This window comes from Tursiops truncatus, chromosome 14 (genome assembly GCF_011762595.2).
Source record: "Tursiops truncatus isolate mTurTru1 chromosome 14, mTurTru1.mat.Y, whole genome shotgun sequence".
Classification (NCBI taxonomy): domain Eukaryota; kingdom Metazoa; phylum Chordata; class Mammalia; order Artiodactyla; family Delphinidae; genus Tursiops; species Tursiops truncatus.
In genome coordinates this window covers 38,281,181-38,307,737 of record NC_047047.1, presented here as the reverse complement: position 1 = coordinate 38,307,737, position 26,557 = coordinate 38,281,181, and the positions used below count along the sequence as shown (strand labels likewise).

Sequence of the window (26,557 nt, the reverse complement as noted above, 5' to 3'; positions counted from 1 at the left end):
AATAAGAGTGTTTTAAATGCATACTATTTAAATCATTTAATGATGATATTTTAACACTTTTAACAGGAATAATGCTGAGCCTGCTGCTGTAGTTGTGGAAAAGCCACTGACTGTCCCGCCAGCCCAAGGACTGTCTATTCCCGTCATTGGTGCAAGTAGGTATCTACGCTTTTTTTTAGTAACGATACTACTACATTTGTATTTAATTACTGAAATCTTTCTTTTTTCCTTTTCAGAAGTTGACTCTGCAGTAAAAGCTGTATCACCTCCAGCTGTGTGTACCATTCCTACTGTAGTAGGACGAAATGTCATTCCTAGAATCACAACACCCCACAGCCCTGCCCAGGGGCAGCCACATCTAAATGGAATGTCAAATATAACTAAGAATGTTACCCCCAAAAGATCCCACTCCCCATCCATAGATGGGTCTTCTAAGAGGTTGAAAGACATAGAAAAGGTAAAATTACAACTTCAGTGGTGATTCAGTAGTTGATTTTTTTCAAAGTAAACTTAAAATAGTGCTGAAGAAACTCAAATTCTTCAGTTATCTTAGTGTTCCATTAGGATTTGACTGTTTAAAAAGAGTATTTACCTAAACCCTAATAGGATAATACTAATTGTTCATCTTAAATTCAAATTACTGGGCTTCCCTGGTGGTGCAGTGGTTAAGAATCCACCTGCCAATGCAGGGGACACGGGTTTGAGACCTGGTCCGGGAAGGTCCCACATGCCGCGGAGCATCTAAACCCATGGGCCACAACTACTAAGCCTGCGCTCCAGAGTCTGTGAGCCACAACTACTGAGCCCGTGTGCCACAACTACTGAAGCCCGTGCACGTAGAGCACATGCTGTGCAACAAGAGAAGCCACAGCAATAAGCCTGCCCACCACAAAGAAGAGTAGCCCCCACTCGCCGCAAGTAGAGAAAAGCCCGCGTGCAGCAATGAAGACCCAATGCAGCCAAAAATAAAAATTATTTAAAAATTCAAATTACTAATGTGTCTAAAAATTTGAATGATCTTCGTTTCTCTTTGACTTACATAAAGGCATTATTGGTAACTAAATAATCATGTTTATTGTGTTATAATGTTGATCTCCTCTGCTTCCAGTAGGTGGTGGTAAAACTGTTTTATTCATTATCTGGATAGATTAAACAAAAAGATAAAACTTTAGAAATTAAGGGTGGCAATGGAATTGTCTAATTTAAATTCTCTTCCCTCATCAAACCATGTTCATAATAGGTTTTTTTGTTTGTTTGTTTTTTTTTTGGCTGTGTTGGGTCTTTGTTCGAGGGCTTTCTCTAGTTGCCGCGAGCGGGGGCCACTCTTCATCGTGGTGCGCGGGCCTCTCACTGTCGCGGCCTCTCTTGCTGCAGAGCACAGGCTCCAGATGCGCAGGCTCAGTAGTTGTGGCTCACGGGCCCAGTTGCTCCGCGGCATGTGGGATCTTCCCGGACCAGGGCTTGAACCCATGTCCCCTGCATTGGCAGGCAGACTCCCAGCCACTGCACCACCAGGGAAGCCCACGTAATAGTTTTGATGTTAGCCTGGTCACTAATTAGTTTCTCAGTTTATATAGATTTATGTGTTTTTTATAGGTAATAGCAACTCATTTTAATGTTTATATTTTAGTTTATTCGACTTGAATCAACGTTTAAGGAATCACGTGCTGCTGAGGACAGAAAAAGAAAATCAGTGGTAAGTATATCAATAGTGTGCTTCAAAATATTTACTTTTAAAGAGCCATGTATCAGGAAAAGTACTATATTCAAAAGTAGATCAGATTATATCTGTCAACTCTTGGTTATGTTTCATTTCATGTAGAAATAAGCATTTGCATATAGGAAAGAAAGTTTTCACTTGTATGTAATTCTGTTTTTAGGATGCCATTGGAGGAGAATGTATGCCTATTCCAACTATTGATACATCACGCAAAAAGGTAATAGATAGTCTTATTTGTAATAAAATACGCAGTTAAAAATTCATAGGTAATCTGCAGGTACAAAAAGCTTACTAAGAAGAGCCTAGCATGGGGTGAGGAAAAGAGTAGTAAGATTTTGTCCCTGTCCTCAAAGACCAGCAGTATAGTTGGAAGTTGGGTTGGAAATAGCAAACAAAGTGTATGATCCTAAATGTATGTACCTCAAAAGTCTAGAAAAGAGGGAGTCGTTTAAGACTTTACGATTTATGCAGGTTATGTTCAACCTTTGTTTTCATTTATTTTTAAAGAAGCAGTTTAGTGCTCAGCACAATAATTTCTTACCAACACTTGATAGTCTTTTGTTGTACACCACTGCTTACTGACAAAATTTAGGTTTGATAGTTGGGGACCATAGTTACTAATATTTTGGAGGAACCAAATATACTGGTATACAGAGTAAGTACCTTTAAAACATGAGCTGAAGAGCCCCTAAATCTCAATTTAAAAATTTATTTTCAAAGGATTACCATTTAAGCTAATAATATTATAGGTGCTCAAAAAAATCGGCCTTGTGTAAATCAGAAGAAGCCCTTCTTTGAGAGGTTACAGCAAACAAAATGGCTTATTTTTCACCCCCCATTAAATAAAGTGTTTCTCATCACAGTCAGCTGTCACCCTGCCAGGTTTCCCAGGATGTATTGGCAATTCTAAAGCAAAATAGAAAATGTCCTCATACTTTCTATTAGTTGTAGAATTTGTAAAATTTCTTTTAACGTAAGAGTGGGTTACAAAAAGTAGAGGTGTATAATTATGTATGGTAATGGAAAAAAAATTGAGATGATATTAAAGTGTGAAATGACATGTCTGGGTTTTGCTTTAAAAGATTTCAAGTATAAAGGGTAAGGGGCATAAACCAAACAAATGTGGCAAAATTTTAATAATGTCTGAGTCTTCTTTGTGGCATCTAAGTCTTCATTTGTGGCATTTAAGTCTTCATTGTCCTTCCTATTCTCTACTTCTATGCACATCTGAAATTTTTCATGTCTTTTTTTTTGAATGGATGTGTGTGTGATATAATTTGTTTAGCCTAGGTAACATGCGAGGAGAATTAATTCTTGCAGTCATCTCTTGACAAGAAGCTGATATGCTGTTTCTGTCAGACAACTATCTGTATTTTAGGCTTCTGTCTTTGTTTCTGTCTTAGACTTTGCCTTCATTATATAATAATCTTTAGTGTCTTCAAAAGCCCTCATATAGATGTCCCTGACTTTTACCATCACTGAAGTTACCTACCCTGACTACAAAGTTGGTTTTCCTAAAAACTGAATTATCTCACAAGTTGGGTTATTCTTCTGCATGAATGTATTACAGAAACTAATTGAAGGCTATAACTGGATATCAAGTTTTCCTCTGTATCACACACTCATTTTTTCACCTTGCACCCCAAGAATTTCCTGTTTAGTGACCATGCTCTTCACCTATTTCTCTTTAACATTGCCCGAGTCTGAGGAGGACTTTGTTCTTTATGCATTTCTCAGTCTAGAAGTGGCAATTGATTAAACAAAGTCCTCTTTCCTATTCATACAGTCCTCCCACTTCTACCCTTTCCCTATCCCTCTGCTTTTCACCTGTTTAAAAAAATAATAATAAGTCCCCAAAACAAGGGGACTTGAACATAGGGAAAAAATATTCAACACATACTTGAGTGTTTAGGAACTTAAAGCATTTGGAAAAAAACTCAGAGTTTTGTGACTGATTTACTCGTTGGACCTTTATAATGTGTATTTGTTTTTCCTACTTTGTATTTCTTTCTAACAGAGACTGCCCAGTAAAGAACTACCAGATTCATCATCTCCAGTTCCAGCAAATAACATCCGTGTCATCAAAAATTCCATTCGACTGACCCTAAATCGGTAAAAGCAGTGCCTCCTTACTTAAGTGAATATGCAATCATTTAGTGGCATAGATGCAGCCACTCTTTTTAAGATAGAGGTGGCTGTCATACATAAAATAAGGTGAAAGTTACAGTCATCGGCCTAACAACCTTGAAGTGGTTTTTTGAACTCTCACACTTTGACCTGCAGATGCTGTAGCATTCTCTCATTGATTGCTACATACAGTTCTCTGAGGATGACCTGCTATCAAATTATCATCTACAATATTATGGCTTTGCGTTGGAGGTTTTACTGCCTTAACTTTCGATGCTTGTTTCTCTGTTGTGGGAACCAGTTCTTGGCTCTCTGGACACTGATAAAACAAGTCCTGAACACCGCCCCCCTCTTTTTTTTAAGTCTTATGTTGTAATCATTGTATAGAACTAAAAAAGTTGAAAACAAAAAAACAAAACAAAAAATGTAATTTTCCAAATGTTAACACATTTACTTTATCATTGAAGCCACTTTGTGACACCTGAGATAAATGAATGTGAGGTATCTTCTCTGCTTTCCTCATTTGTGTAGATGTACTTATGTCTGTTCTGTTGATTTAAGTTATTTTTTCTTGGATTGGCACACGGAATATTTAACTTTTTATTGTGCCTTTCTATCCAAATGTTGCATAGTTACCAGGGAGGATTAGTCCAGTGATTACATAAGAGTTGGGCACCATAAATTCTCTATATTTTGCCTCCCATGGAGGCCTTTGAAATGCATCTTTATTAAGAATCAAAATATGACCAGGATACTGAAAGTCAGTATATGAACGGTGAAATTGTTACATATCCTATCTCATGCCATTTCTTGTTAGTTGACTGGTATTTTTTACTGAGGAGCAACTCATTCCGGCATCAACAGTAAGATGCCTTTAAGTATGGCAAACTTGTATTTTTGAAGTGTACGATTAACTTGGCATGATACTTCCTGACCATTACTTACCGCCACAACTTCAAACAGTTCCTTCGTGGACTAGGCATGCAGAAATGAGCAGTGGATTTTATTGAAACCTAAAGGCATTTTTGAATGACATTGTTACCAACCATTAATTGGCTCAGGACCTTTGTAATTTTTATTTAAATATATGAGTTGTCTTTTTTTACACTGCTTTTTTCAGTGCATTTCTTAATATTTTTTAAGTTTCATGAACGCATGCTCCATTTATTAAAATCCATAACCATGTAATTCTTCTTGTAATATGTTGATTCAGTGTTTTGTAAATGAAGTCGTATGTATTTTCAGAGTATTTTTGTATGTACTGTAAGATACCATCTTTTCAAAGAGAAAACTTTAAAACCTTTACTGTCTCTCTTTAGTCTAATTTTTTAAATATGGATTATGCTTGAATTACTCTTTAAACGAAAATGTATAGATTACACAGCCAGGAATGTTGGTATATATTACCTTCTTCAGCTTTCACTCACCATTTAGTAGGTCCAGTAGGAAAAACACAAAATGGTACATTTGAATAGTGCAGGGAAAATCCTTGGTTATATAGTTTATAGGACTCATGGGATGCCATTTAGCCAGTGGAGTAATAGTCCATTTTCTCTTGCAAGCCCTTTACCATTGAGTTGAAATACTTGAATTCTGATTGTCAGAGAGCAGGATCCTCCTTTTCCCACTCCTGTTCCTGACCCCTACGTCTCTGAAATGGAAATTCTAGTGTTTAACTTTTACAAAGGAAGACTTCTTAAAAGTAAAGAAGAGCAAGGGGAAAACAATGGTTGTTCCATTATTCACTTTTTATATAGCAAAATATGAGAATGAAATCCCATAACCAAGTTGTAGCTTCCTTGGCAAAGCTGTTCTCTTAGTTGACCCTTTTTCTTTATTCAAGTATTTTGAGATTTGTTCTATAAATACTCTATTTGAGCAAAAGAGAATGATTATGCAAGGACTGAATAACTGTCACCTGACTTAAAACATTGATTGATTGAAAACTTCTTTAATAAGGGCTTTAAGAATTCCCCATACGTACATCCATGTTTACCCTATTATATAAACCGATTCCTTGGAGTAACTAGCGGAGTTCATCTTTAATAAGAAAGCAACAGGCCTAACCTTTGTACTGTAGTATAGTCATTCCTCTTGTTTTAATGGTCCATTTGACATGGGGTTAAGACATAGCCAAGAGTTTAATGTTAGACTTCTCAAAGATAGCATTCTTCAACCTGTTTGGTAACTGGGGAGTTGATGAGGTGCTTTTGAGATAGCGGGTTTGGTCAGAAATGAAGTGTTCTCTATCCTGAACAGTAGGTAGAACATTGAGTACAGTTGACCCTTGAACAACACAGATTTGAACTACATGGGTCCAGTTATATGTGGATTTTTTTCAATAAATATAGTACTTGTATTTTCATTTCACAGAACTTTAAACTAATTAATTAATTATAGGGGAAGGTTTGATTGAGATCACAATATGTGGAATCGAAAGAACTAGGGTTTGAGTCCTGATTCGATCCAGACTGTTTCAGCTTCCTGCCCTTGGGTGAGTCATGTATCAATTCCTTTGTTTTTGAAGCAGAGATAGCAGTACAGGTGTTTTCAACTGGGGTGAGTGGGTTGGTGCCCCTAACTCCTGAATTGTTCAAGGGTCAACTGTACATTTTGTTACCATGGTAGGAGACCTCCATTGTAAGGGTTCCAAGTAAGTAAGAGGGAATGGTCTGCAGTTATGTGCTGTGTTCACAGGCACTAGGTAGATGCATTTGATTTCAAGTGTAGAGACTATACCTAGAAATATAACTAGAAATATATTTTACAAAGTCAAATAACCTGTTCTTCAGTATGTAGACACATGTTCATTTTCACAAGGGTATTTTAATCTCATTTTTCAGTGACTGGCTCTAAAGAATAATATATCAATGAAACAATTATCTGCTAGTTTAAACCTTAGGGACTTAACTAATTTGAGAGACAGGATAAATGGCTTAAAGCCTTGTAAAATTGGGGCAAGGGGATCTTATAAGACTATGCTTACAATAAGAGTTTTTGTCTTAAGGCAGCAATTTAGTAACATCATTAAAATGCTTACTGTCCTATATAGTTGCAGTGAAGTGAAGTGAAGATGGGCAACGTCGAAATGGGCTGAACTTATTTTCCACTGTGTCCCACAGCTTTGAAATAGAAATTCCTAACCTGCGGATCATGGACTGTAGGGAATCCCTTGCAAATGTATATAAGAAGTTTTTGTTCATATACATTTTTCTGAGGGAAAGTTCATAATTTCATCAGCTTCTCAAAGTGGTCACGACCCTTAAAAAAAAGTTAGGAACCACAGCTTTTCAGGATTGAATAATCCCAAACTCTTGGCAGTTTTCTTCTTAAGATTTTTCTGTGGTGTATTTCTGAAAATGTACTGTGGCTCTTAACTAGTAAAGTGGGCTAATGAAGGACTCTGGAACACTGAATTTCTCTCCAAGTTTCTTTATATATCTCAGATGAAACTTCATCAGTATTTAGAAAAAGGTGTATGATTAGGTTTATGTCTTCACTTAACTTAGATTCATTAACAGGGTCAAACTTAAGTTCAACAAATTTCAGCCTAAGAATGATCAGAGTAGAATAGCTTAGAGTAATGATTAGAAATGGTAAAAAAATAGGATTTATCATTAAAGATCCTAATCCTTTGATTTTGGTAGGCTTAAGTTTCTTATTTCTCCATGTTTGTGGTTCAGATCAGAACAGACTGAACAGACCAATAAACAGAACTTTAGTGTAAAAAAATTTTTTCTAATAAATAAAATTGTGTGTGTATTTAAATAAATAACTATTAAAAATTCCAAAGCTTAGAATTTAGGTCATGATAATAGTGATGAATATAGTGCAAGTGGTGGAAGAAAACTGGTCTCAATAATGGTGACTATTTCCTTAGGATTTTTTAAAAGAATTGTACAAGGTCAGACTCTTCCCAAATTTCCCATTTTTTCTGGAATAATTTTATATTTGAAGTAGTTGAACATAAGATTATCATCAGGCTTGCTATAATTTTTAATGTATTGCTGCATTTTTAGCAAGGACCCACGTAATTACCTTAAAAAGTGCTTAGGATATCTTTGAGGTCAATGGTGCTACATCACGTCACAGTATTATGTAAGATGAATGCAGCTCCTGTTCCTTTTTAGCTAGCTGTTTGTGTAGTTCATATTAATTTTTCCTGCCTTTTATCTGGATTGTCTTAATTTCTTAGTTGTACACACGAGCCTCATTATCTGTCTGGAATAAGTAATCAAATAAACTTGCTTTGATAAATAGGTGTTGATGATTGACTGATATTATTCGGGAGTAACTTAACAGTACCAGACGTCTTTAACTTATTTATCAAACTGACAGCCAATTCGGTCCTTCACCACTCAGAGTCTTTGGCAGGTAGTGGTATCCACAACCTGCTTAACATAAAAGCAAAGTTCATACTCAGTTTGCCTTACACGGAATATCTGATTAAACCTTAGCAAGCAGTAGCATCTGCCTCAAGTGTTGAGGGCAAAATTCTATCACCCTGTGGTCAACATCAGGCAACCAGAATACTCTCCTAATGGCTGGACAGAGGTGCACTTAGCAATCAGATCTTGGGTACTGTCCACAGAAGTACAAGCTACAGAGCTTGTTACATTCTTGTTAATGACTTGTTTTTAGTCTATCCACCTATCTTAAATCAGGTACTGAATTCACAAATAAGAACCTGCTGTCTACATCAAGATTATTAGCAAGCCACTCATGGCACCAGTGGAAACACACTTGACATTTATTAAGCTAATTAGCAAAGCCTCCTGTATTGAGTGAGCTGTGGATAACAGAAGGGCTTCTAATAGTCACTTGTGAAGTACACTGATTGGAGTGCCAGCTGACCATCCCTGGAGTGTGAATTTCTGATTAGGGCAACTCACTGCTCCTAGGATATAACTTTAACACAATTATCACACTATGCTGAATGTGTTAAATTAACATCATAACAGGTTCTTTGTGGCTCTGAATGCATTAAGCTATTAAGGGCAAGATAGAATTCGATGCTTTTAAAGCGCATGTTCCAAAAACTATCTTTCACACCATATCCAGCCAAACTATTACTTACTAGTCCTTAAAAAGACACACTTCTAAACCTTTCCTTGCCAACCTCTGATTACTGACATTTTGAGCCTGATGGCCACATAAAGCCTTCCATGATAATCTGGTCAGAATCAATCATCCTACCTTCCCAACACGTTACTTGTGACTTTTCAACGTTTTAGTTACTCTAACTTGCATAATGTTCCGTTTACATACTTGCTTTCCCCTGAGAGGTTGTAAGTTGAGAGTAGGAAGCTATATCCAAGAATATGTAGTGGGTACCCAGAAAATCCTGAAGAAGAAAATGTGTGAGGGACTTCCCTGGCAGTCCAATGGTTAAGACTCTGCGCTTCCACTGCAGGGGGCATGGGTTCCATCCCTGATCAGGGAACTAAGATCCCACATGCCGTGCAGTGTGGCCAAAAATAAATTTTTTTAAATGCATGAGTTCTGTTTCGTTGGTTGGTTTTGATTTTTTTCTTTTTAGTCTGAAGAGGGTTATCTAGAAGAGAGACCTGATGAAGGAACTAACAGAAGCAAACAAAACTTAGTGAAAGTCATTAAGGCACGTTTCTTTTTCACTGTGAAGATCATTAAGATGCATTTTTCAAACTTTTTCAACTGTAAAACTTAGTTAAAAACATTTTAGGGCTTCCCTGGTGGTGCAGTGGTTAAGAATCCGCCTGCCAATGCAGGGGACATGGGTTCGAGCCCTGGTCTGGGAAGATCCCACATGCTGCAGAGCAACTGAGCCGGTGCGCCACAACTACTGAGCCTGCACTCTAGAACCTGTGAGCCACAACTACTGAGCCCATGCACCTCAGCTACTGAAGCACATGCACCTAGAGCCCGTGCTCCGCAACACGAGAAGCCACTGCAATGAGAAGCCCGCGCACCGCAATGAAGAGTAGCCCCCGCTCACCGCAACTAGAGAAAGCCTGCTCGCAGCAACGAAGACCCAACACAGCCAAAAATAAAATAAATTAAAAAAAAAAACATTTTATATTGCAAGCCAGCACATACATGAATATGTGTGTGTATATATAATTTATATATGTATATACACACATAGGTAATTAAAACAAGTTTCACAAAATGCTCTCCTACTATGCGAGATGCAGGTTGATATTTTAAGAGCCAGCTGTGATCTCACTAAGGTGATTTCACAGCCTCTCCTGAGTTGTCACCTACAATTTGAAATACACTAGAAGTTCTCTTCCCAAAAGTTCATCTCAAACTTGGATCATCTTTCTTTATTCAGCCTGTTTTAGAATGCAAACTGTTACAGCAAATAGTACTGAAAGGCTAGTAGGGTGAAGCATGGTGGAGAAGTAGATGAGGCTAGCTACTCCTTTCTCCCAAGGAAAAATGTTACCCAAAAGACTTAACATCTTTGCATCAACTGACAATAAAGAAAAAAAAATCATGAAAGCCAAAAAATCAGCAAACGGCAAGAATTGGGACGTTTGGATGGTATTTATTTTAGTATTGGTTAGTTGACCTCAGCTGACCAAGGGGTGTCATCAATCCCTGGAGGGTGCACTGGGGATGGACTGAAGAATGACAGGCTTAACTTATTAACCAAAGTCACTAGAGTGAAATGTATAAATTTCTCATTTAGAAAATTCTATTGTACACACACAGCTCTCATATAATATCCCAACATGGTCGAGGAACTCAAGGGTACCAGAGAATTGGGGTCCAATAGTAAAATTATTACTATCTCCTGTGGAATTCTAGACCATAATTATAAATGTTTAACATTTCCTAAGCAGTTAGCATGTGCCTTTTTAAACATTATAGCACTTAATCTTTACAATGATCCTAATAAGGTAGCACTGTTGTCCTTATTTTACAAATGAGGAAATTGAGACAAAGAGTTTATGTGACCAGCTCCAAACTTCTAAATATTAACTGGCAGACTCGGGAAGTATTATGATTCAAAGTATAGCGCTCAATCATATCTCCCATTTATGAAAGAACTTACATGGAGGTGTGGATCAGATTCCTGCCACCTTGCATTCTTCTGTGGAGTCTGGAACTTTTGAGGGAAGGCTGACCAGCAGCAGCAACAGTCATTTGTGCCAGGCTGCAGGGGGCACTGTGGCCTCCTGCAGGGAGCCCAGGGCTAAGACTCAGGAAAGCCCAGTTCTGCCCAGGCTCTGCCACTTACATCTGTGTACCTTCAACAGACACTCAACCCTCCTGTGCTTTGCTTTCTCCCACCTGAAACACTTGCCCTTCAAACCTCATGGGAAAGCTGTGACATGAAAATATTCCAAAAGATTGGCAGGTTCTACAAACAGGATGGACAAACAGACTGTTACTCTCCCAGAATAACAGCTGTGTAGCATTCCTTAGCCATCAGTCTAAGAGCAGGAAGAAAAGGGATCCAGGGGGAATATCGCCAAGAAAAGAAAAGTAAAAATGAAGTTTTACTTGATATGCTTGATCATAGTGAGAGGATATTAACACTTCTGTCAGAGTTTGAGAACAACCAAATAATTTTTTAAATGACACATCTTAGTTTCAGTGAAACTATATAAAAGGAAATATATGCTTTATATTATATATATATTTTATATATAAAGCTATATAAAGAGGAAATAAATCCACAGTATATCACATGGCTCAGCTATAAACATTCATATAGTCATAATAATATAAGTAGAGAATATTGAACTAGCCCCAAATTATACCTATACTGAGAAGGGGTCGCAGAGGGCGGGGGGGAGAATAGGGTGTAAGAGAATGAAATCCTCACCTTCAGTGGTAGTAAGTAGAAAATATCTAAAACCAAAAAGTGTAGAATAGTGTAAGCATGTTATTTAGAAATAATAGAAAAATAAATAGTAACTAGGAATAAATAATAGGAGAAAAGACTTGAAAATAAATGGCTCTAGGGAGCAGAAATCAGGACTGAGGAAGAGGAAGGGAGAAGACAACTTTTTGTTGTTTTTTAAGAAGAGTTGTAGAACTTTTTGCCTTTTAAACTAGTATATCCACTATCTCTAACCAGTATGCAGTCAGAGAATGTTGTAGACTTTGGAACAGAGAGATCTTGGCTCCAACCCGTACTGCTTGTGAGACCTTGGGTTCCAGGTTCCTAATCTGAAAAGTGAGACTATCAATACCTGTTTCGCCAGTGAAGCATCGAGAAGTGGTTTAGAAGCTCTGCGGCCAGACTGCCTAGGCTCAGACTCCAGCTCCGACTGACTGACAGAAGTTGTGAAAATTCCTTAATTTCTCTGTGCCTCGGTTTTCTCTTCTGAAAATGGTGGTTATGATCACAGAACCTACCTCAAAGAGTTGCTAAATGGATTGAAAGAGAGATCCAGAAGCTCCTGGCACATAGTGAAGTTCAATGAATAACTGAGGCATTAGAGGGTTACACCAAACAGTGCATCATGCACTATGCGTGGTGCTTGACCCTGAACGGGCATCCACTTCTAAACACACATCCAAAGAATCAGGGAAGAAGCCGGCGCTGGTCTCCCCAACCAGACTGAAGTACTAGATCTCTACCTTCCATGCAATGATGTGAAGATAAGTGGTCCCTGTCGGGCCACCAAGCCCCTCCCTAAACGTACTTCCTGGAAGAGTTGTTTTATTTGGAGAAAGTATGTAAGACTCATTTAATTCTTACAGAGTTTCACTGGCTTGTTCTTTGGTCTGCTTAAATGTTACAACGGGTTAGGCTGAGATGAGAGTGGCTATCAAGGCCGTTTGTGCCAGCCAGGACTCACGGAGCGCCTAGCGGGGCAGCTGCACCACCAACGTGCAGTAGACGCTCTCTGGCTTAAACAAGCATCCTCTGATTTCAGGTGAGCCTACACCTGTGAAACCTGCCCACGCATGGAGAGATGGCCACAGGCATGATCCAAAGCCACACCTGTCCCCAGACATACCTATACCTCTTTACTCCCGCCTCTCCTGGGAGACAAGACTAACCCAGCTCCAAGTCACTTCCTGCCAGGGCTTCAGGGCAATTCAAAGAACATCTAAGTGCAGGTTCTTTCCAAATAGATTGGTTTCTTGAAACTCACAAGAAGTCAAACATCAGAAAAGAGGGGATTTCTGAAAGCCACCCACTAGGATGGCAACTGGTCCTTGGTAGTTTCAAATATTAAGAAAAGAAAAACAAATCGGCGTTGATTAGGCAGTATCTAATCTCCCTGAGCACAGGAAGTGAAGGCAATTGAGCCTGATTTGCAGGAGGCCCTGAGGGTGTACAAAGCAGCCACTCCTCTAGCAAAGCCCACTCACCATCTGCAGAGACACCTGCTTTTCCTGCCCCAAGCTGAGCACACCAGAGGGAAAGCACCATTAAATTCCCTGTGAGCTCGGGGCCCACTAACTGCATCAAGGTCACCAGGTGAAGGGGTTGGGGAAGGAGGGAAGAAAGGATGAGATCAGTTTGACAGGCTAAGTTGATGGGGTCAGTGGGAGACAAGAGCCATGAAGCCATTCATTCCACAAATGTTTATGGAGCCCCCAACATTCACCAGGCATTGACTTAGCCACCCAGGACACAGACAAGAATGAAACTTGTCTCTGATCTGAAGGACCCCCTAAGACTGGTAAGAAGCTGACTGACATCTTGGTTCTGCCACACCATGGGAGCACAGCAGAGGGACCCCTTACTTCTGCTTTGGTCAGGGATGGTGCTAGGGAAGAACGACCTTAGGGTTGAAAGTTGTAGAACAATTAGGAGATTTCCAGGCAGACAAACAGTTGGGGGAGGTGGGAGGGTGAAAAGCAATGAAGAGGAAACCACATGTGCAAAGGATGGAGGTTCTGGAAATTAGATGGTGTAGTGGGGCTGTGTGAAAGGAGTACTGGATGCATTTAGGGAAAAGGTGTAAGAAGAGGCTAGAAATGTCGGCAGAGTCCCAATACCTGTGCATGGGAGAGGGAGAGAAAGAGGCAGGGAGACGGTGAGTTTCCTGCTATGGTCTAGCTAAGAAATGAGGAGAGCAGAAACCACAGCAGCAGAGAGGGGACATATTTCAAGAGGTTTCTGGGGGTAGAATGGATGGGATCCGCGGACAAACTGGATTAGGGAAAGAGTAGAAGGTAGTTCCCACGTCCTTGGGTTGGAAGATACTTTTCTGTCGTTAATTCCGAGAATACAGGGGCAGTGTTGGGGAAGAGGGTCATGAATTCAGATTTGACAGCGTCAAATTTGAGCTGCCTCAAGCTCACCCTCATGAAGATGTGCAGTAGAGAGTGGGAAACACAGACATACCTCATTTTATTGCACTTTGCAGATACTGTAATTTTTACAAATTGAAGGTTTGTGGCAACCCTGCATTGAGCAAGTCTATCAGCACCATTTCTCCAACAACATTTTCTCACTTCCTGTCTCTGTCTCACATTTTAGTAATTCTCACAATATTTCAAACCCTCCACCAGCAAAAAGATTACAACTCGCTGAAGGCTCAGATGCTGGTTAGCGTTTTTTAGCAAAAAGTGTTTTAAAAATTAAGGTATGTGCTTTCTAGACATAATACTATTGTACACTTAACAAACTAGCGTATAAACATACCTTTTATATGCACTGGGAAACAAAAAAAATTTGTGTGACTCACTTTATTGCAGTGGTCTGGAACTGAACCCGCAATACCTCCGAGGTGTGCCTGTGTACTGGTCTGGAGTCCAGGAGTGAGGTCTTGGCTGGAGGTTCAGGTTTCACAGTTTGGCAGGGTTGGCTTTACAGATACTTGTTAGTGGGGAACTAGCCTTATGAGAGGGGTTCTCCTACTGGAGAAACAGAGGGGACAGCTTATCTGATTGGTCATCTTGGGGAAGGAACTAAGCAAGTGCAGCCAGGCCCTGGGGGCTTACCCACTCTGGATCTATCCTGCTGTGTGCTGAGTGGTTCCCTGGGACTGCAGTGGGTGGTCTGTAGAGAGTGAGCCACTTGAAGCAGACCCAAAGCTATGGCCTCCAATCAGCATTTTCAGTAATAAAGCGAACGTTTTGATCGCCATCTGTCTTCTACAAACTCATGAGGGAGAAGGTGTTGTTTATTGAAACCACTGCCAAACTCCCAACACTACTAGTGTACGTTTTGTTTGCTGTACTTTTCTCTCCTCTGCATTCCAAGCAGGTGGTCAGGCCTGTTAGTGGAAATATCTTTCCTAAGATGTTTTTGCAGGGTGAGAAAGCAATCACTGGTAGCCTGTGCATGGTGTTCCTGGGGCCAGGGCTTTGAGGGCTGCAAGAGGAGACAGAAGAGATTCGACCCTGGACTGGGAAGAGGGAAAATACCAGCAGGTCCCCGAGGAGGACTGGGGTCTGGATGCTGCTCTGTGTCAACTCGCCAGGGAGGTGACAAGTCCTCAATGAGGGCAGCTGAGCAGTGCAGTTGGGAAGGCTGGACCCCAGGCCCAGGAGCTCTCACTTTACCAAGGATTCCTTTGCTCCAAGCAGTAAGGCCACTGGCCCTGAGGAACCATGGGCCCAGACCAGGGAACATCTCAGCAATTATCAGCCAGACCAAAGACCAATGGCTTTGCCTGGAGGGGCCTCCCAGGAGGAGCTGACTTGGCACACCCCTGGGTGGAAGGGGGGGACGTTTACCGAGATTAATTTCCTGCCAGCACAGTAGAATCGGGGCTCATTGCCAGACTGAAGTTGATTTAAACAAAGTCAAGAAGTGTATTTCCTTCACTTCAGAGTTGGAAGACTAGGATTCACAGCTCTGACCGTAGTTATCAGAACACAGGGGTGCTGGGAGTACTGAATGCGGGGCTCAGAGAGAGTGAAGCCAGGGAGTGTGGGCAAAAGCCTGGACAATCTCAGATTTAGGGGTAAGTGAAGAAATAAGGGGCTGAAAAAGCAAAATCAGCAAGGCAAGAGATGCTAAAGAGAAGAGTTAATAGCATTAAGTACCGCATGAGTCCACTAAGACTAGGACTGAAGTGTAGCCATGTGATCTGGCTGACCTTAGGATGACCTTAGCAGAGCAGTGCTGTGGAGGTGGACTCGAATGCAAGGAATAAAGGTCACATTCTCAAGAAGAGCAGCAGGGGAAGAAGGGAGAATCAGGGGTCATAGATCGAAGTGGAGGGAAGGTTTATTTTGGACTTAAGAGATTTCTGAAGGTGCCTTAAATTTGAGGAGAAGAAGCCAATGGAACAATTGCGGATACTTCATAGCACTGGATCCAGAGGACAGGAACATTTGCACATGTTGAGGAACGAGCCCAAGCAGGGAATAGGAATATGGAAAGGAAGGCAGAAGGTAGAAGTGATGGTAAGCTGCCACTTTTTAAAAAAAAAAAAAAATTTATTTATTTAGGTTGCACTGGGTCTTAGTTGTGGCAGGTGGGCTCCTTAGTTGCGCCTCATGGTCTCCTTATTTGTGGCTTGAGGGTTCCTTAGTTGCAGCATGCGAACTCTTAGTTGCAGCATGCATGTGGGATCTAGTTCCTTGACCATGGATCAAACCTGGGCCCCCTGCATTGGGAGCGCAGTCTTAACCACTGTGCCACCAGGGAAGTCCCAAGCCACTTCTGATATTACATTATAAAAAGACTATGCCTTCCCTCTTGGGCACTCTTGTCTTGCTCTCCCTTGAGTCACTCCCCCCTGAGGGGAAATCAGCTGCCATGTGTAAGGCAGCCCTATGTAAAGGCCCATATCAGTGACCCTAGAAGAGGATCCTTCAGCACCAGCTTGATTGCACTCTATGAGAGACCTTGAAGGAGAGGCACCCAACTAAAGCACAGCCAGAATCCACAAACCATAAGATAATAAATGTTCATTCTTTTCAGCCACTAAGTTTTGAATGCAGCGATAGATAACTATGAAGAAGTAGATATGTTTGCATGCAGGGAAGGCAAACATTTGAGGGAGCATGTGCCTGAAAGCCTTCCACTTTCTGTGCTGAGAGCAAGTTGAACAAGAGAACAAAGGTTTGGCATGGCTACATAGGAAGATGAGAAATTCAGCTGGCTAAGGGTGCATGAAAGAATGGGCCAGTACTCGTAAGAGCCCAGCTGAGATGGGTGATTTAAAAAAAAGTTGAAGCTACTGCAATAAGCAGTTAAGGACTTGTTGTCCAGCTACCTTGACACCCTGCAATAGAAGAGAAAGAGGTTGTTGAAATGACCAGGATTGGGAGTTTATAAGATGATGAAGTAGAAAGCCAAAGAAGCAAATCAGTTGGAGATGCAAGAGACGGGCTACAGTGATGGAACCACAGGAGGGGAACAAGAGGTGGTGAGAAGGTCACAACTGGATGGACAGAGAATGGTAGGTAGCCTCAGTGAAGCTGGGGAGCTGCTTAATGGGCTTAAGAGTGAGAGGAATCAAAAGGCCCTAGGCCTGTGCTCAGAGAGGAGCAGTTCTGGGTGACCAGATGACTCAGGCTGTGCCCACGGGTGCAGGTTTCTTAAACAAGTGCCTTCTGCCAACTCCTCCAGTCTGATTCAAGCCAACCTGAGCTCCCTTCATCCCATCACCATGAACGCCATGCTTCAGCCACAAAGGACTCCTGTGGTTCTGTTCTCATGTCGGCCTGGGTTGCCCTCCCTTCCAACCCCGTCTTTCCCCAACAGATTCCTTTTCAACCCTCAAGCTCCAGCTCATGTTCTGCATCCTAAGTGAGCTCCTCACAAATGTCTACTATCTGAATTAATGCCTCCCCACCCCCAGCCCAGTTTTGCACCTATTACAGCCTTGAGTTTGCCATACATTATCATTAGGTTGATGGGGTTTTCTGTTTTCTCCATCGGAAGGTACATCCTTGGCGGGTAGACAGTGCGAGCCAGGACATTTAGGTAGCTGGTGTTCCCAGAAGAGTGTCTGATTTGCAATCAGTGCTCAGTACTGAACTGGATAAAGTAGTAAAATAATAAGGCTGAAGGCACTGAGCATACAGTAAGTACAGTAAGGGCAGCGGGAGAGAGCTCGTCCGTTCACTGTGCGTCTGCCGACACTCACGACAGCTGTGCCAGGGAGCTCTTCCAAGTTTGGAAGACTAAGGCTCAAAGGTTCAGACTTGGCCATCACTTGTCTCTTTACTCCTCCCTAGGGTCTCATCCAGTCTCCAGACTAAAATCCATCAATATGCTGACAACTCCCAGAATTCCTCTCCAGCCCAGAGTGTTCCCGGGATGGACTCTAGACACAACTCCCACTGCCTCTGCCACCTCTCTAACAGGCTCTCAAACGCACATGGTCACAGACTCCTGATTCCGCCGCAAAATGTATTGCTCCCACAGCTGTCTTCATCCTAGTAAACGGTGACTCCGCTCTACCAGGTAGGACTAAAAAATATCGACTCCTCTCTTTCACACAACCTCCGTCAGTGGTCCGATCGGCACTTCCTGTCAGCTCCACCACCCGCGGGTGTCTACATTCAACCACCCACTCCCCTGCTTCCAGCACCTGCCACCTGGATTATTGCAAGCCACTCCTTACCACCTGCCGGCTTCCCGCCTGCCCCCTTCAGCCAATTCTTGGCACAGCAGCAGAGAGGTTCTTTTCAAATGTAAACCCCATCTTTCCGCTCTCCCGTTTAAAACCTTCCGCTAGCGCCCCATCTCAGATCCTCAGATGGCCTACCAGGCCCTGCCTGATCCGGTCTCCTGTCAATCACTGCTGATTTTTTAAAATAGCTTTTCCAGATATAATTCACATGACATACAGCTTGCCTACTTACGGTGCACAACGGTGTGGCTCTTAGCACATTCCCAGAGCTGTGCAGCCACCATCTCAATGAACGTTACAACGCTTTCATCATTTCAAAAAGAAACTGAATCCCCTAGCCATCACTCCCCCATCTTCCCCTCTCTCCCCGTCCCAGGCACCCGGCTTTCTGTCTCCACAGATTTCCCTTTTGTGGATATTGCCTTGAAATCTCTCTGAGTTTCTCTCTGCCTCCTGAAAGCCCCTTCTGCCCACCTTCTCCCTCCTCCTCTCCTACCCCACCCAACACCTTGGCCTCCTGATTCTCCCTGAACACTCCCTTCTCAGGGCCTTTGCACTTCGGTTCTCTCCACCTGAACCCCATGGTCCCCAGATCACGGCCACACCTCATGTCTCCACTCAAATGCCACCTTCTCAGGGAAGGAAGCCTTCCCTGACCGCCATACAAAACAGCACTCCCATCATTCGCTTACCCCGCACCTTACTTACTTTCTCTGCGTCACTAATCATGATATATAATATATGTAATTTATACAATATATATATAAAATTATGTATGATATCAAGCATGCATTTTTTTTCCTTTTTTAATTGCCTGTGTCTCCCTGCCACCCATGGAATATAAGCTTCAGAGGGAAGGGGTTACCACTTTTGTACCCTTAGTGCCTTGAACAGCACCTGAAATATACTCTATAAATATCGCCAAATGAACAGCAGAAACAGGACTTGAACATCAGTCTACTGGACTCCAAAACCTATAGCTTCAGTCACTGTACTCTGCAGATCTTAGAAAATGGGAAGGATTTGGACAGTGGCAAGAGGTAGGAAGGTCTAACGCCCATGCTCAGGGTGGTGGATGCTGAGGTACGTTGCCCAGGTCTCCCCTCAGGATGGGGTGTTCTTTACCCCAGCTGCGGGGAGCGTTGGCAGCCAGCAGCTCACAGCTGCATCCTCAGGGCTGGCCCTGGCCTAAAGAGAGCCGCCTCCCTCAAGGCCACTCTGCCCCTTTCCAAAGCAGCCTGTATCCAATGGTCAATGTGGGGTATAAAGCCTGCCCCGAGCTCCAACTGTAAAGGGCCATCCTAGCTCCGGAGCTCCTTGTGACATTTGGTGAAGACTTTGTTGGGACAGCATCAAAGTTCAACTTTTCCCTCCAACAATCCTGCTGCCTTTCCTCCTCCCACAGGCATTGATCTTGAGTTCACTCCCCAATAAACTTTGTGCAGGCAAATCTCTGTTGCAGAGCCTACTTTCTGGGGAGCTCAACCTGTGATGCTCAGAATAAATCCTCCAATGACTTTCCAGAAAGGTCAAAAGATCTTTGGGAAACTGGACACAGAACAAATAAGCTGGGCCTCTGAAAGCTATGCCAACAACCAGATGAGCCAGGCTCATCACATCCCTTTTAACAGAATAACATGGAAAGGAAGAGAATGTGGCGTGCGTGGCCCACGACCACTGCCACAGCTCGGGAGTATGCCTCACGTGAAAGCAACTTCATGTCTTAGCCAAGCAGACCTCAGCTTGGGTCCCTGCCTGTGCCATGACCTCACCCTGCTGAGCCAAATCTGCAGCAACTCATGAGTCATCGGGCTCGATCATAATTTCCTATTAGCTACGTACCCCGCCCCAAAGGACAGTGGTTATCTTCACCTCCCCCTTCTGGAGCCTGGCTGCTGAGTGGGAGAGAAGAGGGGAGGGGAAAAGGAGTCATCAAGAAATGACAACCCCAAGGGGGCAGCAGTATCCCTGCCTGAAGTCTAGAGAGGAACAGGCAAAATTATTAAAATCATACTTGCCTGTCAGCCTTTCAGTTGAATAAGAAATTAGAAGGTGGTCTCCTCTGTAGTGTGGGAGCAGCTTGAGGGCAGGCATCAGTTATCATAAGTAATAGTACAGCCATTCATAAGACCATGAGTCATCCTAAGGCCGCTTCTCATATAGAGCCTGGGCCAAGCTCTGTTCTGGGCACTTGACATGTATTCAACTAGTTTCACCCTCTTAACAACGCTTTCAGGTAGGTGCCAATCTTATCACCCTCATTTTGCACAAGACTAAGGCACAGAAAGCTTAAGAAAGGGTAGGAAACTTACTAAGGCCACACAGGTTACAAGAGAGTTTGGCCACTGTACCTACCACACTACCGGTGTGTATAATTCAGGGCCGAAGGCAGTGCTTGGGTTTGGTGGGGTACACTGCCCTGGAGGCCCTTCTCACAGCTAACCGCACACCCCTCAGGGGCAAGTAGGGGTGAGCGGCCCCCTGGGTTAAAGAAAACATGGGTTAAGGAGAAGTGCAGGGGCTTCCCTCCAAGCGCCCCTTCTTCCTGACTAGGGTATGGGCTGTGAACATCTCCCCATGCCTAGATTCACGGCGCCTGCTTTCTCTTTGATGCATTCATTCTTTCCAGATTTTTTTACTTTCTTTCCGTTTGCTCACAAGGGAAGGCCTGCTGGGGCGGAAACATCATGCTTGAGTGAAAGGAGAACAATGGGTGCTGGCGGCCGAGGAAGCCTCGAGTGTGGTGGCTGTACTGCGGTTCCAGAACTTCCTCCAGGCAAGATCTGATCTGACAAGACACACAGCAGGGCTGATGCAGACATTCATCACTTCCTCCCTCAACAAAAGGTGCTAATAAAATAAACTTCTCCTCTCACTGGCCACTTGGCCGCTGTGTTGATTACAGCAAGCTCTTTATGGACTCTGGTTCTTTACTCATCCTTTCCGAGTATTATTTTCCTTGTACCTATAAGCCCCAGCCCCTCCCAACACACACACACAAGAACTTGGCTGCGTTTTTCCTTGGGCGTCTCTGGGTAGTGTTGTTTATTCCCAAGTTACCCTCCTGGACCAAAAAGAGTGATGATCCCCTTAGGTTCCAGATTTTAAGAATGTCTAGGTTTAGCTAGACCAGTGTTTCCCAAGCTGTTTTCATTATTACCCCCTAAAGAGCCTTGTCAGGTATTCTTTTCCTAATCGCCCTTCTTCCCATGACATTACTGTCTACCAGCATATCTCAGGGCCACGAACCATTGTAATATCTAAGATTTTTTTCACATACCTCTGCCCTCACCCCCCACCCCACTTCACCTAAGAAACACCTTGGGGTTAATATCGCCTGCTAAGAATATATGAGCTGGAATCAGCAACAGAGTTTCCAGCCTGGCACTTTCTTCCTTTCAGTGGTGATGGCTGACATCCTGCCCCAGCGCTGCATTTCTTGCTCCTGGTTGTAAATAAACTCCCATCTACCTCTCCCAGTCAAACCTTAAGCCTGAAGTAATTTCACTCGTAGGTAATTACCCAAGAGAAATGAATGACTGTGTCCACCAGAAGACCAGTACAAAAATGTTCATAGCAGCTTTAATTGTAACAGCCCCAAACTGGAAACAACCTAAGTGACCTCCAATAAGAGAATAGACAAAGTAGGATATATTCACACAATGGAATATTACCAGCAACAAAAAGGAACAAACGACTGCTACACATAACAACATGGATAAATAGCAAAAACAATGTAACTGAAAGAAAACAGACACAAAAGAGCATATATGGTATGATTCCATATCTATGAAGTTCAAGAACAGGCAAAATTAGTCCATAGTGATATTCAGAATAGTATTGATAGTTACCTCTGGGACAACTTAGAGGGAAATTTCCTCCTCTATCTTGATCTGACTGATTGTTACATAGGTGTACTCAGGTTAAAATGTGTGTACTTATATAAAAATAAAAAGTCTGGCTATACACTTAAGATTTGTGCACTTATCTCTATAAATTACACCTTAAAATTTTAAACAGGTCCTTGAAAGCTCCTAAAAAACAAATCAGCCAGAGGTGCCTGGTTAAGATACAGATTTCAGGGTCCCATTCAGAGACCTACTCTATGGGGCAGGGCTGAGAAACTGACCCTTATCCAAGGCCCCCGGTTATTCTGATGCATGTTGTCCTGGCATTACCCTCTAAGACACACTGGTCAACAGCACCAAGGCATGTGGGATCTTAGTTCCCCTACCAGGGATCAAACCAGCGCCCCCTGCATTGGAAGGGCAGCGTCTTAACCCCTGGACCGCCAGGGAAGTGCCCAGGTCAAGAGTTTTAGCAGAAGGTATTTACTGGCTTCAGTGGAATCTTGGTACATGTTCCCATTCCATAAACCTGAAGAACTTGGAGTGAATGGAATAAATGTAGCAAAATGTTCCCTGAAAAGCTGTGAGAAATGCAACAAAAACAGACCCCTATGTCCTATAAGCTTAAACTGAATCAATGTGAAGGCAAACTGCCCCCTAGGAATGAACGCTATGATGTTGGAAGCAAGGGAAAAAGGCAGAGAAAGGGACCCTTTAGACTAAACAGTTTTGAATTGCTGCACTTGAGTACTCTGGTTGCATCCCACCCTAGAACACTGTGTGTGGAAGGCAGAGAATCTTATTTGGACCTGAGTACTAGCTCCTCCCGTTGAGCTGTGTGACTTTGGGTTCCTTAACAGCTCTGATCTTCAGTTCCTTCTCTCTAAAATGGGAATAACAGAATTTACTTCATGGGGTTGTTGTAAGGATTAAAAGAGAGAAAGAATATAAGGACATTTTACCATATGTAGGGAAGGAAAAAAGTTTCTTTCCCTCTACCCTGTTAGGTTCTGTACCTGGGCCCTGTAAGTTAGACTGACAAAAGACACATTAACAAGAGAGAAACAAACAGAAGTTTATTAACATGTGCCTTGCACATACCTATGGGAGTACCCAGTGATGTGTAACTCAGAGGGGTAGTTACAACTTGGGCTAGGTGGCATCTTAACAAAAGAACAACACACTTTGAGAAGTGATAAGAAAAGGAAAAGGACTTTGAATTTCTGGGGCAGCAAGTTGTGGGAAGACAAATACATGGGGGAACGAATGAAAGACAAAGTCTTGTTAGTAAAGTTTGTTATATAGATTCCTCCGGTGCCACCTCTGAGCTGATAAGGGTCTAGAGGTATTTCCAGTGATGAATTTCTGTCCTTTCTGGTAGAGAGGGGAAAGGGACACCTTTATAAACTTCTGTCCTGCTTTTAGGCAAATAGGGAGAGGACAGAGAGCTTTTCTTACATCTGCTTCTTCTCAATTGCTGGCAGTTCAGAATCATTCTTATACCAGAGTGGCATATTTGGGGGAGGCATAGTCTGCTACCAGTCATATGCTTGGCATGCAGAAGGAGCTTCTTAAGTGTGGCTTTCCTGAAATGTAAGTTGTTTGCACTAGCTTCAGCTCCTCATTCACACATCAAATATTTACTGGGCACCTATTTTGTTCCAAATACTGAGGGGCCAGGGCTGGAAGGATGGGTGAGATGTAGACATGCACAGCAGATGAGGTGGGCAGAACGACCTGGGAGGACAGGAGCTGGGGATACGCTGCACAGTGCAGGCAGCAGCCCCACCCCAGTCTCGGGGACCAGGGACGGTGTCTCAAGTTCCCCCAAGCTGAGTTTAGCAAGATAAAGGGAAGTTGCCAGAAAGGCTGGCATAAGGACAAACAAAGGCCTGGGGTAAACAGGGCATCTAGCTGTGTAAACTTTCTGGGTTCTCTTTCATGGGGTGCACTGATATGAAAGCCAGCATCTAGGGAGAGATTGCTGTGTGCCAGGCGCTGGGTCGGATGCTGTGCAGAACGTGAGGCTAAGTCAGTCCATGCTCTCAGGAAACTTTCATCTGAATCAAGCCCTCCCTAAACCCCTACAGTAAAAGACATCAGGGGATCGAATTACACACATAATTTGTATCTGACCTATGCTGTGAACCAACTGCTAGTCCCCAGAGGGGAGGGCTGCAGTCTTGGGTGCTCTTACTATTTGGCCCCTGGACCTGGTAAAAGTCTCTGACCATGGAGGGAGTCGGCAAGCATGCTGACTGGCCCAGTCCTACTACCTCTATCACCCTCAAGTTACAGCATTTATGAGGTTCTGCTTCTTGGAAGTCAATTGCCAGGAAACACTCATGAGTGGCAGAAACCACACTCCACCTCTGGTATGTCGGCAGTATCTTTTCCCAGGTACCTCAGGCAGAATCCAAAGGCCACCATGTCACTTTATCATAAATTCTACCTTTTCAAGAAAACTTATGCTCTCTGTGAAATTGAGCAACCTCTCCAGGGCTGTGAAAAGTGGTTCATGCTCAGCGGCATAGTAGTAACTGTTTAACATCGGCTCTGCGGGGAAAAAAAAGCCCTGACTTGTTCACCAATTCCTCTGGTGTAAATACTCCCACCATGACCAATTTCAAGCTACCAAAGCTACGCCACTGAGTGTGGAGTCGGGAAGAGATGTGTACGATCAGCTCTGGCCAGTGGAAAGGAGTCTGCTACAGCACACCCCTGAGTCATGCTCTTGGCAGCCCCTGAAAGATGACTCACCAGAATGATTTGTAAATGCAACCTCAGTGATGAATAACGGCATATTCTTAAAAGCCCAAAAGCATTGTCTGAAACACCTTCGGGCACTAGAGTGACCTGCTCTCCGAGCTGGGCTCACGTATTCTTCTCTAGATCAGGCTACCTTCCATATCAAGTCCCATCATTTTTCTGCCCAGTCTCCTCCTACCCACCCATCCTTCCATTTTCAGCTTAAGTCACTTCCTCCAGGAAACCTTCCCAACACTCCAGTCTCCACTTAGCTCCTCCTACCATGAGCTCTCAAGGCCCCACCCACGTCTCCTTGCTGGGCTCATCACAGTTTAATGTTAAATGTTGTTGGTGTGATTATTTGATTTGTATCTTTCCCCGTCTAGATTAAATTCCCAAAAGGCAGAGCCTGGTCACCATTGATCCCTCCCCCAGCACATGATGGGAGCTCAGAATACACTTGTGGGACAATGAAGTAGAGGATGTGACAAAGAGTCTAAACCAAGAGCACCGACACGGGGCAGAGGCAGAACTTCCTTTCAGGATCGCCCCACAGCGCTCTCTCCACCTTCCGTCAGTCGCAAGGTTTTCAGCTTCAGTGTCAATTTAGCCCCAGGGTCATCCTCATCCAGTAGAGGAAAAAACTGTCCAGCTCTGATGAGAAGACCCTCTAGCCATGGGCTACCACTAGGCTTACATGGCTTGTGTACACGTGAGACAAAGATCTCCTGTCTGGCCAGATGCAGCCCCAAGGACCCTTGATTTGCTACACGATGCTCTTTGGTGAAGAAAAACGCTCCTCTTCCTCAGAGCACACAGCTTGGTGGGCAGCACTGGGACTGAGTTTCAGCCCTTAGTCCACCACCTTTGTGCATCGTATGAACTGCAGAAGTATGCACAGCAGCCCTGTTGGCTTGGCCTCCCCAGGAGCCAGCCTCGCCAAGATCTAGGGACAGAGAGTTGAGGGCAGAGCAAACAGCAGTGCAAAGTCCCCGAGGCAGGGCTGAGCTCAGACATTGAGAAATAGGAGGAAGTCAGAGAGGGCAGCAGGGGCCAGAGGGGAAGGAATTTGACTCATGAAGAGCTTATATTTCAAGTGTTGAATTGAATGGAAGTCGTAAAATTGGATAAAACAAGAATTTTCACTCTTATTCTCATGACCTATGGACTACAATGGGAATAGACCCTGAGGGAATGTACCAAGGTGGCCCCCTTATTATACACAATAGTTTGGGGACCAGGTCCCCTCCCAGGTCATGCAAGACCTGAGCCAAATTATATTGTGAACCCTCCTTCCTCCACCTTCCCCTCCAGGTAAAAGCAGGTTGCAATAAGCACGGAAGATGGCCTTAAAGGGGTGGACATTTATTGTTACATGTACCTATCCCCTTTCCCCTCTTTTGGAATTGTTTCTTTTCCTAATCCAAACATGTGATTTGAATGAGGGCTGCCATATTCTTACAGACCTGGCTCTTGGCCTGAGGTGGAAACTTGGCCTTAACTAAACCAGCTGAATTCTTCCCTAGGATTTTAAAAATATGGACCAGAGAGACCTGAGTAACTCCTTTCTGTTGCATTTATTTTCTTTTTTTGGAGGTGAGCACTTATTACAAAACTAGGCT

General features: G+C 43.1%; 1 protein-coding gene across 2 annotated transcripts in view; it reads left to right on the top strand.

Annotated features, from left to right (window-relative positions):
• The window catches only part of PAPOLG (poly(A) polymerase gamma), a 32,776-nt gene extending 27,626 nt beyond the window's left edge, over nucleotides 1–5,150 (top strand). For both annotated transcript variants that reach the window (XM_033838485.2, XM_019942756.3), the window contains exons 18-23: nucleotides 67–155; nucleotides 237–457; nucleotides 1,631–1,696; nucleotides 1,881–1,937; nucleotides 3,738–3,832; nucleotides 4,004–5,150. In XM_033838485.2, coding sequence (XP_033694376.1) covers nucleotides 67–155; nucleotides 237–457; nucleotides 1,631–1,696; nucleotides 1,881–1,937; nucleotides 3,738–3,832; nucleotides 4,004–4,223 — 748 coding nt within the window. In that variant the 3' untranslated portion in view covers nucleotides 4,224–5,150. The remainder of the gene's footprint in view (nucleotides 1–66; nucleotides 156–236; nucleotides 458–1,630; nucleotides 1,697–1,880; nucleotides 1,938–3,737; nucleotides 3,833–4,003) is intronic.
• The last annotated feature ends 21,407 nt before the right edge of the window (nucleotides 5,151–26,557 follow it).